General features: G+C 33.5%; 1 protein-coding gene across 4 annotated transcripts in view; it reads right to left on the bottom strand.

Moving 5' to 3' along the window:
- The window catches only part of Scamp1 (secretory carrier membrane protein 1), a 103,979-nt gene that overhangs the window by 38,135 nt on the left and 51,808 nt on the right, over positions 1-14,036 (bottom strand). For all 4 annotated transcript variants that reach the window (XM_076857091.1, XM_076857089.1, XM_076857092.1 and 1 more), the window contains 4 exons: positions 10,799-10,897; positions 9,325-9,433; positions 7,072-7,200; positions 2,170-2,329 (listed from right to left, as the gene is read on the bottom strand). In XM_076857091.1, the coding sequence (XP_076713206.1) occupies positions 2,170-2,329; positions 7,072-7,200; positions 9,325-9,433; positions 10,799-10,897 (497 nt within the window). The remainder of the gene's footprint in view (positions 1-2,169; positions 2,330-7,071; positions 7,201-9,324; positions 9,434-10,798; positions 10,898-14,036) is intronic.

Consider the following 14,036-nt stretch of genomic DNA (forward strand, 5'->3'; position numbering starts at 1 on the left):
CAACAATAATACCCTCTCATTAATAATCACCAACTATTTTGATGTATTTACATAATGCTTAGGGACTTGTGAAACAAAACTATAATTTTTTTTAAAATGCACAAGTTACACAATGGCATGTTTAATTCATAACTAGTAAACTTGGCTTTTAAAAACATACACACTTGAAACTTCTCTATATAATTCTCATTCTGATTTATGCAATGGGATTACCTTATGGAGGACAAAGTCCTTGAGTATATCAATGAAAGGAAAGGCCAAAGTAATACGCTGATAAGGCATACTAATTTTATAAAGTACTTTAATTCAACTTCCTCCATAAAAAAATTTTTCAGTTCTACTCTGCACAGTGAAACCCAGATAATATATTCATGATAAACTCTAAAAGGCTGAGCTTCAGCTAATAATCTAGCCTAGGGATTGATAATGCCATAATTAAAAATGTTCCATGAAACATTTTAATTAAGGAAAAAAAGATAATACATGTCTTCAAGTAATAAAGGCAGACAGCTGGCTTTTAGAGTTTATTTTGGCTACATAATTATAGAAGGTTTATCATCCAAAGTCTTATCTCAGATTATTAAAGAAAATTCTCATGAAGATATTCCTCCTTCCACCCACCAGCATCATTATAGATAATATACGGTAACATAATGGAAGTAAGCAACCTTAGATGTTAAAAGAAGAAGAAGGAAAAAATAAAAATAAAAAAGCCTTGTAATGCAGCCTTAGATAACAAAGGAAGAGGCAGAAATAACATTCTTCCCAGATGGTTCTTATTAATCTCTAACCCACATCTATGGGGGAACTTCTCTCCATTTCTTGACAACCAATCTCCCATATTCCAATATATCCAAAGGATGTATTCAAAGATTCCTTCCTCCTTTCCCTTCCCTTCATTATGTCTTCCCTTCATTTCATTTCTAACCGATAATTCATTTTACTGTTGTTTGGTACATTCATTTCTCCAAATTCCCTGTTGTTCTCCTTTCTTTCTTTACTCTTTTTTTTACTATCTCCTTTCTTTACTATCTCTGAGCCCCCGCCCCCATCACTTTAAACACCTAGGTCACATCTAGGTTAGGTTTCTCTCTTTTCCCCTCTCTCTCTTGAATATAGGATCTTGGCTTGTCTTGAACTCGTGGGGTCAAGCAATCTGTCCATTTCAGCCTCCTAAGTAACTGAAACTACAGGAGTGAGCCACTGCTCCTAGAGCCATTTTTTCCCCCAGTACTAGGGATTAAACCCAGGGCTTTGTGCATGCTAGGCAAGCATTCTACCACTGAATTTCATTCTAGCCCTTTTATTTTATTTTTTTATTTTGACACACGTTCTCGTCAAGTTGCTCTGGCTGGCCTTGAACTTGGAATTCTTCTGCTTCAGTCTCCCAAGTCCAATGTTTACTTCTTAAAGCCAAGAATGCTATTCCACAAAAAAAGAATGGTTTTATGATCAACTCACAAAGCACACCAGTCACTTAATTAGACCAGAAATTCTGAAATGAAGAAACTTGTTTAACTTTATTAACCAGCTATTCTCAAACTTATTAAGCTAATAAACTCCTTTCCCCCCAAACTATTAATATCCCCCAGAACATACACTTAGGAAATGTTAATCCTAACCATTGTTAAAATATGCTATAAAAATATTATACTTCATCTTACAGTCTAAAGTTTATAAAATGTCACTGCCTTTGGAAAACCCAAAAATGAATTTACACAGAAAATAATTACCAAGTTGCTGGGTGAATACACCACATGTGTATTTACCTTATCTATATTCATTTAAAAATTAGAACTGTAATCTCCAATTGTAATTTTGTCATTGCAGAAACATGGGGGAAGGAGGATGAAAAGCAAAATTTTTCTTCAAGTCAAGTATATAGTATGGAATAGACTATTTTATAAATGTTAAGATCTGAAGTTGTTTATTTTTCCTTTGTTAATTTTCATAGTTGGTCTTTTTTTCCCCCAAGGGGGAGAAAAGAATAGAATTTTATTAACTTTATGATTCAATGAATATACAGGCATGCCATGTTAGACCTTTCAGAAGATAATAAAATGATTAAAAATCTTATTGAAAATATGTCAGTTCTCCCTTTAAGGTATATTACAAATTATTTACTTCACAGGTTTTAAAGAGCATATTTCAAAGTACACAACATTTTACCTGAAAGCTCCGTAAAGTGGTCTGTACCAACAGACAAATGAACAAGGAGTAAAAAGCAAGAACCACAGGATACTCAATCCAAAATCAACCCCTCTTGCAGAATCAACAAAAAACCAAGCCAAGCATCCGAAGATATTTAGAAACAGTGTTACAGCGTGGACTGTGGAATCAGAAAACAAAATAGAAAAGAAATGTTTACATTCAATTTATTAATTCATCAACAAAAATTGTAAATGAAAAAAAAAACTTCCTAAGAATAAATGTATTCTATCCCATGTTTCCATTTACTATTTTTTAAAACACTGTTTCATACACACTTGATTTAAAAACAGAGTACATACAGGAAAGTGAGTCCTAATACATGCACTGTTGAAAAAATTCTATTGGCCCTCTCTTCCTAATAGGGAATTACACACCTAACCAAAAAAGCACCACTGTAAGGGTTTCCTCTGAAGCAATTATGTGGTTGCCTCTGGATCCAAGGCCCAAGAAGAAATGTGGTGCCTACTCAGAGAGAGCCAGGACTTAGGAGGAGAGAGGTGCTATACTCACAACTGTATTTTTAGATAATGGAGCTACAGACTAAAAAGTGTTCTAAAAACAAAAACACAGTAGCAATTGCCAGGGAGTTTATAATCAATCTATAAAGATTATTAATTCATCTTCAGAGAGTTGTCTATTTTTTAAGTCCTAAAAATACCTTTTTAGTAGAATATTAAAGTTATTATTAATACCACCCCACCCCAGGATCCCCATATGCACACACAACATGATGCATGTTGGCTACTAAGGCAGGCCTCTCCTGGGGGTTAATACACAGAGACCTTGGCAAGCTCTCCCTATGTGGTTAATAAAGACTTTCCCCAACAAATTAAAAACAAAATGTCTGAATAACATTTCACTACACTATGATCCTAAGAACCATATTTGCCCATTACAACTAATAACTTTTTAAAAGCATTCTTCAGCCAGGCATGGGGGTGCTTGCCCATTAGTCCAGTGACTCCAGAGACTGATGCAGACAGATCACAAGTTCCAGGCTCATGTCAGCAACTTAGCAAGAACTTGTCTCAAAATAAAAAATATGCCTGGCATGGTGGTGCATTCCTATAATCCCAGGGCCTTAGGAGGCTGAGATAGCAGGATTGAAATTTCAAGGACAGCTTTAGCAATTTAGGAAGACCCTTATAACTTAGTAAGATCCTGTCTCAAAATAATTTTTTTGAAAAGGGCTCAGAATGTAGCCCAGTGGTAAGGCACCCGTGGGTTCAATCCCCAGAACCAAAAAATAAATAAAGGATTCTTTAAAAATTTATTCACAGGTTGAATTATAGAAATAAATTCTCATGAAAACTAAAATACTATAAAATGTAAATTATCAATAAAAATATGCCAAATTATGACTTGAATTAAAATTAACAAATGAAAAGACTTATTCAATTTAAATAATAAGAAACTCAACATATATTAAAAAAAGTTTTAAGATCTCTTTATGAAATAAAATCAATAATTAAAGGAACAGGATAAAATCACATATCCTAGGATGCTCCAAACTTGCTCTCGTCTAATCACTAGATAAATAAAACTCTCAAGTGAAAGAGCTCCAGCAGAGCCGTGAACACCCAGATTATGCCCATTTAATATTAAGACAACCACTTCACCTTTGTGAGCTTTAGTTTCTCAGTTAAAGATATGGCAGGAGCTCTTCCACTTTCAAAATTTCATTCCCTGCTAATCCGCAAAAGAAACACTCACTAAGTACTCTATTCCCATTAGATTTTTAATTCTCATGAAAATTAGCTTACCAATAAATTCACTAAAAATTCTTTTCCTCAAAATAAAGGTAGTTGTTAGGGCTTAAAAATAGAATTCAAAATTCTGTGAAATATTATACCATTATTCTGTAGCATTATCTAGTCACCTAAAAAAGTTTCAAATGTTAAGAACATGCTTTCAGTCTTCACAGGAATAATTTTTAAAGGTTCATCTCCTAATCCTTTTTAAAAAATATGTATATATGCATGTTTTAAAGTTGACAAAAATTCTTCCAGGTGTAGATAAAAATCAATTTAATTTTGTGTAATCTACTAAAATTTTTTTCCTAAATATTTTCCTGGTAACCAACAATCATGATCAATAAGTCATTTACTTGTATCCCAGTGAAGATTAAAATGTCTACTCACTGAACAATCTGTCCACTTTTACAGAGATCAGAAAATGTATAAGAAAGGCAATGTAATGTAAAACGTGCACATGATCTATGTTGCTAATTTCAATCCAATTTAAGGGAGCAATAAATCTACACTGATTGACTCTCAAGTGTAAGTAGAATGCTAAAGAAATCTTTAGGCTATTTTGTTTATATGATTTGTAAGTTGGATAATTCTCTCTTACATAAAATTTCAACTTGCTGCATTAGGTACTCAAATGTAGTATTAATGAACCTAAATTTGCAATTATCATAATATTCTTCTCAATAAATCCTGAATTACAGTGCAGACACCCAACATGGCATATTACCTTCTTTGCTAAATGGTCTTGAATACAGCTGGTTTGTTTTTCCCTTTTCTTTGTTTAATTAAAAAAACACTTAAAAGGTTAAGATTAATTTCACAGTGATATTTCCATGTATATGCATATATATATCATATGTATAATGTATATAATAATACATATATAATTTTTTGGTGTGGAGGTGTGCTACTGAATCAAAACCAGGGCTTCACACATGCCAGGCAAGCATTCTGGTGAACTACATCCCCAATCCTTTCATTTATTTTGAGATAGAGTCACACCAAGTTGCCAGGTTGGACTTGACCTTGCTACTCTCCTCACCAGCCTTACCAGTAGCTGGGATGATAGGAATGAGTCACCACCATACTCAGCTCAGTGATATTTCTAATTGATTCAGTTCTTGTACAGGGTAAATTATTTTCTCTAGGTCAGATACCTTTGAAGACTTATCTTTATCATATTTGTATAAAATAATGTACATCATTTTTAAATGTACATTATTTCTTTATTTTGGTACTTGTAAATGGTAATAACATGGAAACCTAGACCCAGGGCTCCAGTCTGGCTATCCAACTTCAGCATTACTTGTGTGATGTTGGACAAGTGATTCAAATCCTCTAAGCTTAATTTTCCTACTTACAAAACTAAATAACATAGTGCCTGACTCACAATGTGTTTAGGACTTAAGAAGATAATGTATATAAGAGATTAGTTCTATGATTGGAACAAAGTAAATCCACAAATGTTGGCTCCCACTATCATTATTATTATTACAGTAGAAGCATTAGTCAACCCCAAATCATCAATAGTAGATAATTCTTGAAAATAACTTCCTAAAACAGCCTAAATTCTATAAAATTTAGGCATATTACTAAGCTGGCAGTAAATATTATTTTGTTCCAAATAATGCTTCTTCAAAACAGAATCCCAACCAGAATTTTTGAGTCTTCTCGAATACCAGCTAACAGATCTACCAACTGAACAGAATTAGGGGAAACTATACTCAATTACATTATTTCTCAGAGATTCAGAACATTATATATTTTGATGACAAAACAGACATCAGCATTGAAACCATCAGTATTGGTAGTCAACTATTAGTTGAAATTAATCATCTTCCCCACTCAATCTCTATTAAATATCTTGTATAATTTTCTTCAGACAGAATTCTATCTCCCTTCATCAAAAAGGAAAAAAAAATTCTTTTTGCTAAGTTAAAGAACTTACAAAATGCTAGGCCAATTTCTGTCCATTAGAAAAAAATACATACATAAAATATATATGCAGCTATAATATAGATATATTTGATTAAATGAATTGGTTAGCATGTGTGTGTGTGTGAAATCACACCTTAAATAGTAAAAAAATAATAGCAATACTGGTGATTCAGCAAGAGATATAGGCCAAAAAGAAAATCTCAACAAGAAACCTCTAGGAGTTAAAATTTTTAAAAAAGGATTATCCAGAAGGAACTGCTTCTCATATTCCAAAATGACTTCACCTACGTGAAGAGTGCTCCTAAGAAGAATCCATTTAGGATGGCAAAAAGTCTCACTAATCATAAAGTAAAAACACAAATTTCATTCTTTAAGTGTGTGCCCTAAAAATCATGCCTCCCCCACTGTCACAAAGGTGAGAAGCCATAACTGCTGGCTTCCCTACTGACATGATGATATCAAGTGAGACTGAGACTACTGTCTGGAATAAAAATAAAACAGAGTAAGTGGGAAGTCTGTATACACACAGCAAAACTGTTCACAGCTTGACATTTTATTTTAGTATTCTATGAGTTGTAATTACACTCAAAGCAATGTGAGCATCACAGCCTAAAACGTCTGCGCTACTGTTCTATTCAATAAGATGAACTGGATTGCTTAAGTACTTTCAAGAATAAAAGCACTCATACCACTTGAAAATGAAAAGTAAACTGTCCAAAGCTATTATTTAAATTATGGCTTATAATATTATAATATTTTATGTCCCTTTGAAAAAGTAGCCATCATGCCTACTTTAAAAAGAATTTAAATCGTCTTCTTCTGCATAAAAATAGTATGCATGATTTTTTCAAAGCAAATCATGTCTATGATACTTTCCATGAAGGAAAAGGATCATTACAAAATCCCACCCATGTGACAGAGAAGGTAACCTTTCCTCAAAAGCCAGTTCTCAATTTACAGGTTATCCTCAGCCAAGGGCTCATATTGCCACATACAGTGCAATTTTTAAGTATATAAATATGATATTTCATTCTGAAAATTATGATTATTAAGATCTACAGAAAAAGACCAGTTTACTGTCCTATCCTCAATATATCAGTTCTGATACGATAGATTTTTAAGAACAAAAAATGTAAACTTTAAACAAATAAAAAATTTGTTTTATACTCACACATCCACAAGTAGTACATAAGCTTTACTGTCTTTTGGAATTCTACAGGAATATCTACAGAAAAATCCTGATAGAAACAAGGTCCCACAGGAAAATTGTCAGGAAGAGGTGGCCAATTATTTTTTCTGCCTGTAAATTGAAAACAAAAAGTTACTTATATCAAATGTTTTATTCTTACTGGTTTCATAGTAAAGAAACCTATTAAAAGATGTTACATTTTAAAATGTAACACTATTTTTGCATTTCTATAAATGTGAAGGCCAAGTTTTACATTTCTAAAATTTTTTCAGAATATCACTTTAGAAAATAATAGATGGTAAAATAGCTTTCCAGTGTCACATCATATCATGTTTAGCATGCACCATTTATGCTCAGGAGAAACCAGACACACACAAAAAAAAGTACGGGTATATACACCGTGACTCTGCCCTAAAATTTGGCTATCATGGAAAGGCCAGCCAGTTTTTCCACTTCAATTTCCTTCTCAGCATCTTATATCATTCATTATAATTCTGCTAAAATTCCTAACCCTTGTGGAGAAGAAAGACCTTTAGTTAAAGGTAGTTTAGAAACACTGATCCCCATTAAGCCTTTCACTTCTCCTATAGACACCATCTTCTGAACCTCAAGTTTTCTACTGTTAACTCCATGAAACTAACATCAAAGAATCAAATTTGGAAATCTCAAAGTCTGGCTAAAAGACCACCACCCAAAATACATATGTGAGAAAACCACAAAACAGGGAGAAAATATGAAATAAAATCACAAGAAAGAAGTGGGAAAATTATAGCATCCTCAAAAATCTACATTAAAAAAATTGAACTATGAGGAGAGAAAATGTATCTATATAAAGAAATTAGATTAAAAATAAGACTTAAGAAATGGCAAGGGAAAAATTAAAAATAAAGCAGGAAGTCAAACATAAAAGTAAAAGGTAAAAATAATCAACAAAAGATCACTTTCCAATTTTAAATATCACATCCCACAACTTTTTTAAAAAAATTAAGTTCTAAAGACATCTGTAGACCAGGAAAATTTTCATAATGGAAAAAAGTATGACCTACTTCTGATTCTCCCAGCATGCTCCCTCAATTACAGTTGTTATCATATTCAAATTTTGTACAGTTTAGACATTTCTCATAACAGTCTCATACGATCTGAGAAACGGCAGAAAATCAGAGTGAAGATCAAGGCTCTGGAACCACAAGTGCCTCACCACTTACTGGCTAAGCCAGTGTAGGCACCTTCACCTCTTGAAGGCTTAATTTCTTCATCTATGTCAAATGAGAACAACCGTGCCACCCTTCACAGGATAGTACTAAGAATTAAATATGAACTAATAGATGAAAAATGTACTAATAGATACCAATCTGTTTATTTCTTACTCTTTGTTAATTACTTCCCTTCCTAAAACCTCTCTTGGAAATCATTTTATAGTGATGCTAAGAAAATAGGACAAATTTTAGTTAAAGATACTTTAGAAACATTGGTCCCCATATTAAACCTTTTATTTCTCCTGTAGATGCCATCTCTGATGCTGCAAGCTAGAAGATGACCCAGAATAAATGTGTCTTCATGAGGCCCTAGATCTACACAATGTGAAATAAGGAAGAAATAATTCTGTTCATTACTGTTGTCCTAAATGTGTTATTCCATCCCCAGGCATTCTAATAATGACTTTCCCAGCTCCCTTAATCCTTCTTATCCAGAGATTGCTGGCTTCCCCTAAAATACTCCCTTCAAGTGATCCTTAGTAGTAACAGCCTGAAAAAATGTCATGGTAAATTTCTTTCTTTGGCATCGTATAAATACCCTGGGCTTCCTGGGGTCGCTATAAACATATTTTTCCAACATATTTTGACAAAGATAATGTACTTGTGAGAACTGCAGCCAATAATTTGAAACTGGACTGAATATATCCAGTAAGAATCAAATGTGGGGCACACTCAAACGTACTTACAAGGTTCAATAGACCCAGAGAGCCCAAGAGCAGAATCAAAGGCTCCTGGGCTGAGAATAAACCAAAGGTATCAAAATTGCATTCATTTTCTCTGTGATGAGGCCAGCTTTGTTCTAATCTATCAAAAGACTATGCAAATTAGCTAGGATCAGAGAGCTACAGAGTATCAAGTAGGCAATCTGTTGTGTCTGATCTCCTTGCTAGAACAGGAAAATAGGGCAGGATCTTATCCACAAACCAAATGACCTAGAGCTGGGATAGATATTTTTATTTCAAACTTCTCTGCGTACTACCATGTTGACTGAGGTTTTGCATTTCTCGTTCTCGACGATCTAATTCTGCAGCTTTTCTTTCTAGTTCTTCTTGGCGCTTAAGAAGTTCAGCTTGAGCCAAGGCATGTTCCTAAAGAAAAATTATCAATATGTGAATAGACAGTCAGAGCATAAAATATTCTATCATTTATAAGCTATCTCCTTCTCTCTCACTACCATCTTAAAAATCTAAAAATCTAATTCAACCAGGTACAGTGGTACATGCCTATAATCCCAGCTCCTCAGGAGACTGAGGCAGGAGGACTGCAAACTTGAGGCCAGCCTTGGCAACTTAAGGAGATGCTATCCCCCAAAATAAAAAAGCTGGAACAATAGCTCAGTAGCAGCATAGTGACCCTAAAGTCAAGCCCCTTTACTATAAAATAAAAGGTTTTTTTAAAAACTAATTCAAATGTGCTTCCAAAATACAGAAATTTGTTGGAAGATTTTAATTTCAGAGAATATTATAGAGATCTGTAGCCCATTCTGGTCTTTCAGTTATGAAAACTCTCCATGGGAATGTTGAGTCCACAGGACAGGAAAAACCCCTCAGTAACTGAGTAGTCAGTCTTCAGATATTCTGGAAAATGAAATTAAGCTGACCTTTGTGCTTAAATGAAAGTGAGAACAGAGGTAAAGGGAACAACTAAAGAAAAGTGACAAATAGAAAAAAAGATGGGGGGGGCAATTGAATTGGCTCTGATAAACTAGGTTAAATGACATATAAGGCTCCTACTAATGTAGGAATATTTTATAATACCTTAAACATAATAAGACACCAAGGTGAAAAAACAATAGGCTTAACAAGTCTAAAAACTCCATCTGCTTGTGTATTAAGCCATGCAACTTATTTACCTCCATTTTTCTAGGACTTTTGCCATCTTCTACCTCCTCCTACTAGCCTCTGTTTAATATATACTGTAACTCCGTTTCTCAGTATATATTATAGTCTGACTGTTACCATAATGGCAAAAGTTTTTTTATATTTTTAGTTATAGATTCACACAGTACCTTTACTTATTTATTTTTATGTGATGCAGGGGATCGGACCCAGTGCCTCACATATGCTAGGCAAGGACTATACCACTGAGACACAACCCCAGCCTGGCAAGAATTTTAATGTATTAAAAAATTGAGACGAAAGGCAAGAAAAATTTCATTATACAAATTGTACAACAAGATAATATACTAATAATTCCTAATAGTGGAATAAAGCAAATGCTACAGACTGAGAAAGAGGGAGTACATGCAGTGACAATATGGCTAATCCAGACTCAAAAGTAAATTAAATTTCTTTTTAAAAAATAAGGACAGCAACAGTACAAAAAATTACTTTGCTCTGAAATGTTATTAATACTATGATTTCAATATGTTATAGTATCAATATATTATTGATACTATAAATGTTATTGATACTATAATTTCTACTGTAAATTCACAGTTATCATAAACTAACCTTTGCAATCTGTGTATAAGCTGGATGTTCCTCTGTTGGTTTCATTATTGCTGGCTGTGTATTGGGTACATTGGGCATTTTCACACTGCCTGGTGGAGGCTAGGAAGATTAAGAAAAGGACAAATTATATAAGACAGCGATCCAACTTAAACTTCCTTCAAAAGTTATAATACTAATAAAAAAGCAAAATCCCAAGATCTGCCTCTCTTTGTCCCCTACCCTCTCAGCCTTGAGTGTATGGCAAAGAAGTGCTTAAGTTCTCCATCTCCATTTCTCAAACTCATTTATTTCTCAATTCTACAATTTTCCCACTACCTTTAACACTGTACACACACTGTCCTCCAGGACACCACATGTTTAAAAAAAATCTTTTAAGGATTTATTTACAATGTAGCAGACAGCCTCAAACTAAAGAATGATAGTGAGTATCAGGGTATGGTGGTACATGCTTGTGGTCCCAGCTACTCAGAAGGCTGAGGCAAGATTATACTTTAGCCCAGGAGTTTAGGTCTGCCTGGTAACATAGTGAAATCCCATCTCTTAAAAATACTACACTCAGGTTTGCAGCCATTCTTCCATTTTCAGAAAGCTCCATGCCTGTGTTTTGGAAAGTCTATAGGAGACCTCTTGGTAGAACCTCCCTAAGACCCCTTGAGAATAGCATGGGGGAAGGCATGGAGAATCGAAAAATAAACTGCATGACCTCCACTTTGCCAACAAAGATGAACTGCATTTGAAAGCAGCTGCAAGACCAAAAAGTACACATAAACATAAACACATACTCAGAAAATATCTGGAAGACCAGGAAACAGTTTTCAGAGATGTTCACTTCTTGTTTTATTATATTTCTATTTTGTTTTCCTCTCCCAACATGTATATCACATACTACTTTTTAAAGTTAAAAAAACACATTCTTAAAGAACTCTTTAGAATGACCATAAGAAAAGAAAAAGGATGCCAGAAATTTGAGAAGGCAGGACACAGAAAGGGAGAGGAAGGGAGGGAGAGAGGACAACAGGCAGGCAGGACCTACAAAAGTTGAAAGGTCAGCACCATTCAAAATGGAAAATACCACTAATGTAACAGGATTTTACCTCAACTCAGCAAAGAGTAACCCTGAAAAGGAAGTCAGTCATAATCAAAGATACAACTAAAGTATGGCTGATTCTAAAATGCAAATGGAAAATAAAGACTAAAAACAAATCAAACAATTATAATGGAAAAATAAGATAGGGAGACCTATGATATCAAGGCTTACTACCAGGCTGCATTAATTAAGGATATGATATAGATACAAGAACAGAAAAATATACCAACATACAAAACAGGTATAGAAACAAACCCATTCAAATGTAGAAACTTGATACACAACAGAGGTAACACTACTAAATAGTGGAAAAATAATGTTATTATTAATCAATAAAATAGTGCTGGGATAAATAGATGATCACATAGAAAAATAAAACTAGATTTTTTTCTTCATACTACATACAAAAATAAATCCAATGTAGATCAATGATCTAAAAGTAAAAGAGTAAAACTTATATACTTTTAGGAGAAAAAAAGGTGAATATTTTTATAAACTCAGAGCAAAAGCTTCATGAAGGTGAGCTCTAGAAATCTTGTGTTTTGTTTATAGTGTATCTCAAATGCCTCAAACGGTGCCTAGAATAATTACTCATCATTAATAAGACTAGCCAGGTACAGTGATGGACACTTGTCATTACAGTGACTTAAGAAGTTGAAGTAGGAGGATTGCAAGTTCAAGGCCAGCTGAAGCAACTTAGCAAGACCCTGTCTCAAAATATAAAGTAAAAAAGACCTGGGGATATATGGTAAATCACTCTGTGACCCATCCCCAGTACGGAAAAAACAAACAACAACAACAAAAAACTAGAAAACACACAAACTACAAAAGACTGACAAATTCAACTATTTTGAAATTGAACAAAGTCAAATCACAAACTAATAGTTATAATTTTTATATGTTCTTGGTAGCAATTTCAGATTGTAGTTATTATAACAAATCCATACAAATGTAAGCTAACAGAAAGATGGACAAAAGATTTGAAAAGGTAATACAAAGAAAACAGGAATAGCCAATAAGCATATGAAAAGATGTCCAACCTCCCTACAATCAAGAAGTGCAAAGGGCTGAGTGGTAGAGCTCTTGCCTAACATGTGCAAGACCCTGGGTTCAATCCCCAGGACCACACTAAAAAATTTAAAAAAAAAAAAAAAAAAAAAAAAAGCAAAACCAATGACACATTATTTCAAAATCAGGAGACAGAAAATTGTAAACTCTAACAATACCAAAATCTGGAATATATAGTACATTCAAAATGGTGGTAATAGATGAAAATTAAAGCATTAACTAAGATAACCTATCAAGTCAGTAGAAATAGAAAAGACTATCAACAAATGGTATTGGGACAGTTCTTTAAATTGGGGAGTGGGGAATCAAATCCCTGTTTCTCAGCAGAATAAATTCCAAATGGATTAAAAATCCAATGTAAAAAAAGAAAGACAGTAGGAGTAGGCAAGTTATATAGACTATAGATGACTATTTGATCTTAGGCTAGAGAATAACCATTCCCAACATTTCAAAGAGATGAAGGGAGAGAAATCACAATGAAAAGATTTCTAGTTTTTATTTTTAATGTTTTAGTTGTTGATGGACACAATACCTTTATTTTACTTATTTATTTTTATGCAGTGCTGAGGATCAAACCCAGTGCCTCACACGTGCTAGGCAAGCACTCTACCCCATGAAAAGGTAATTGACTACATTAAAGTATACTACTTTGATGACACAAAGTATTTTACAACCAAGATTTAAAGACAAAATCTAAATAATAAGCAATACATACAACAGATAAAAAAAATAGTAAGGAATAGATAAACATGTTACTAGGGGAAAATGCATTTTTAGAAACACCTTAACATGCAGATTATTAAATACAAAAAGAAAAGTAAACTTAAAATGCAACCTCATTAGTAATCAAAGGAGTGCAAATTTAACCTGATTACTTTTAAAATTATTACTACAGAAGTATCGCTACATTATGGAAAAGATGTAATAAAACAAATATCCTTCTACATGGATAGGAGTATAAACAAGCATATATAAAAATCCTGAAGCACAATTTGGCACTGTATATCAAGAGCCACAGAAACATTTATACCGATGTCCCATGAATAGCTGGTTTTTAAAAATATCCCAAGGAGATAATTGAAG

Source organism: Callospermophilus lateralis, chromosome 5 (genome assembly GCF_048772815.1).
Source record: "Callospermophilus lateralis isolate mCalLat2 chromosome 5, mCalLat2.hap1, whole genome shotgun sequence".
Lineage (NCBI taxonomy): Eukaryota > Metazoa > Chordata > Mammalia > Rodentia > Sciuridae > Callospermophilus > Callospermophilus lateralis.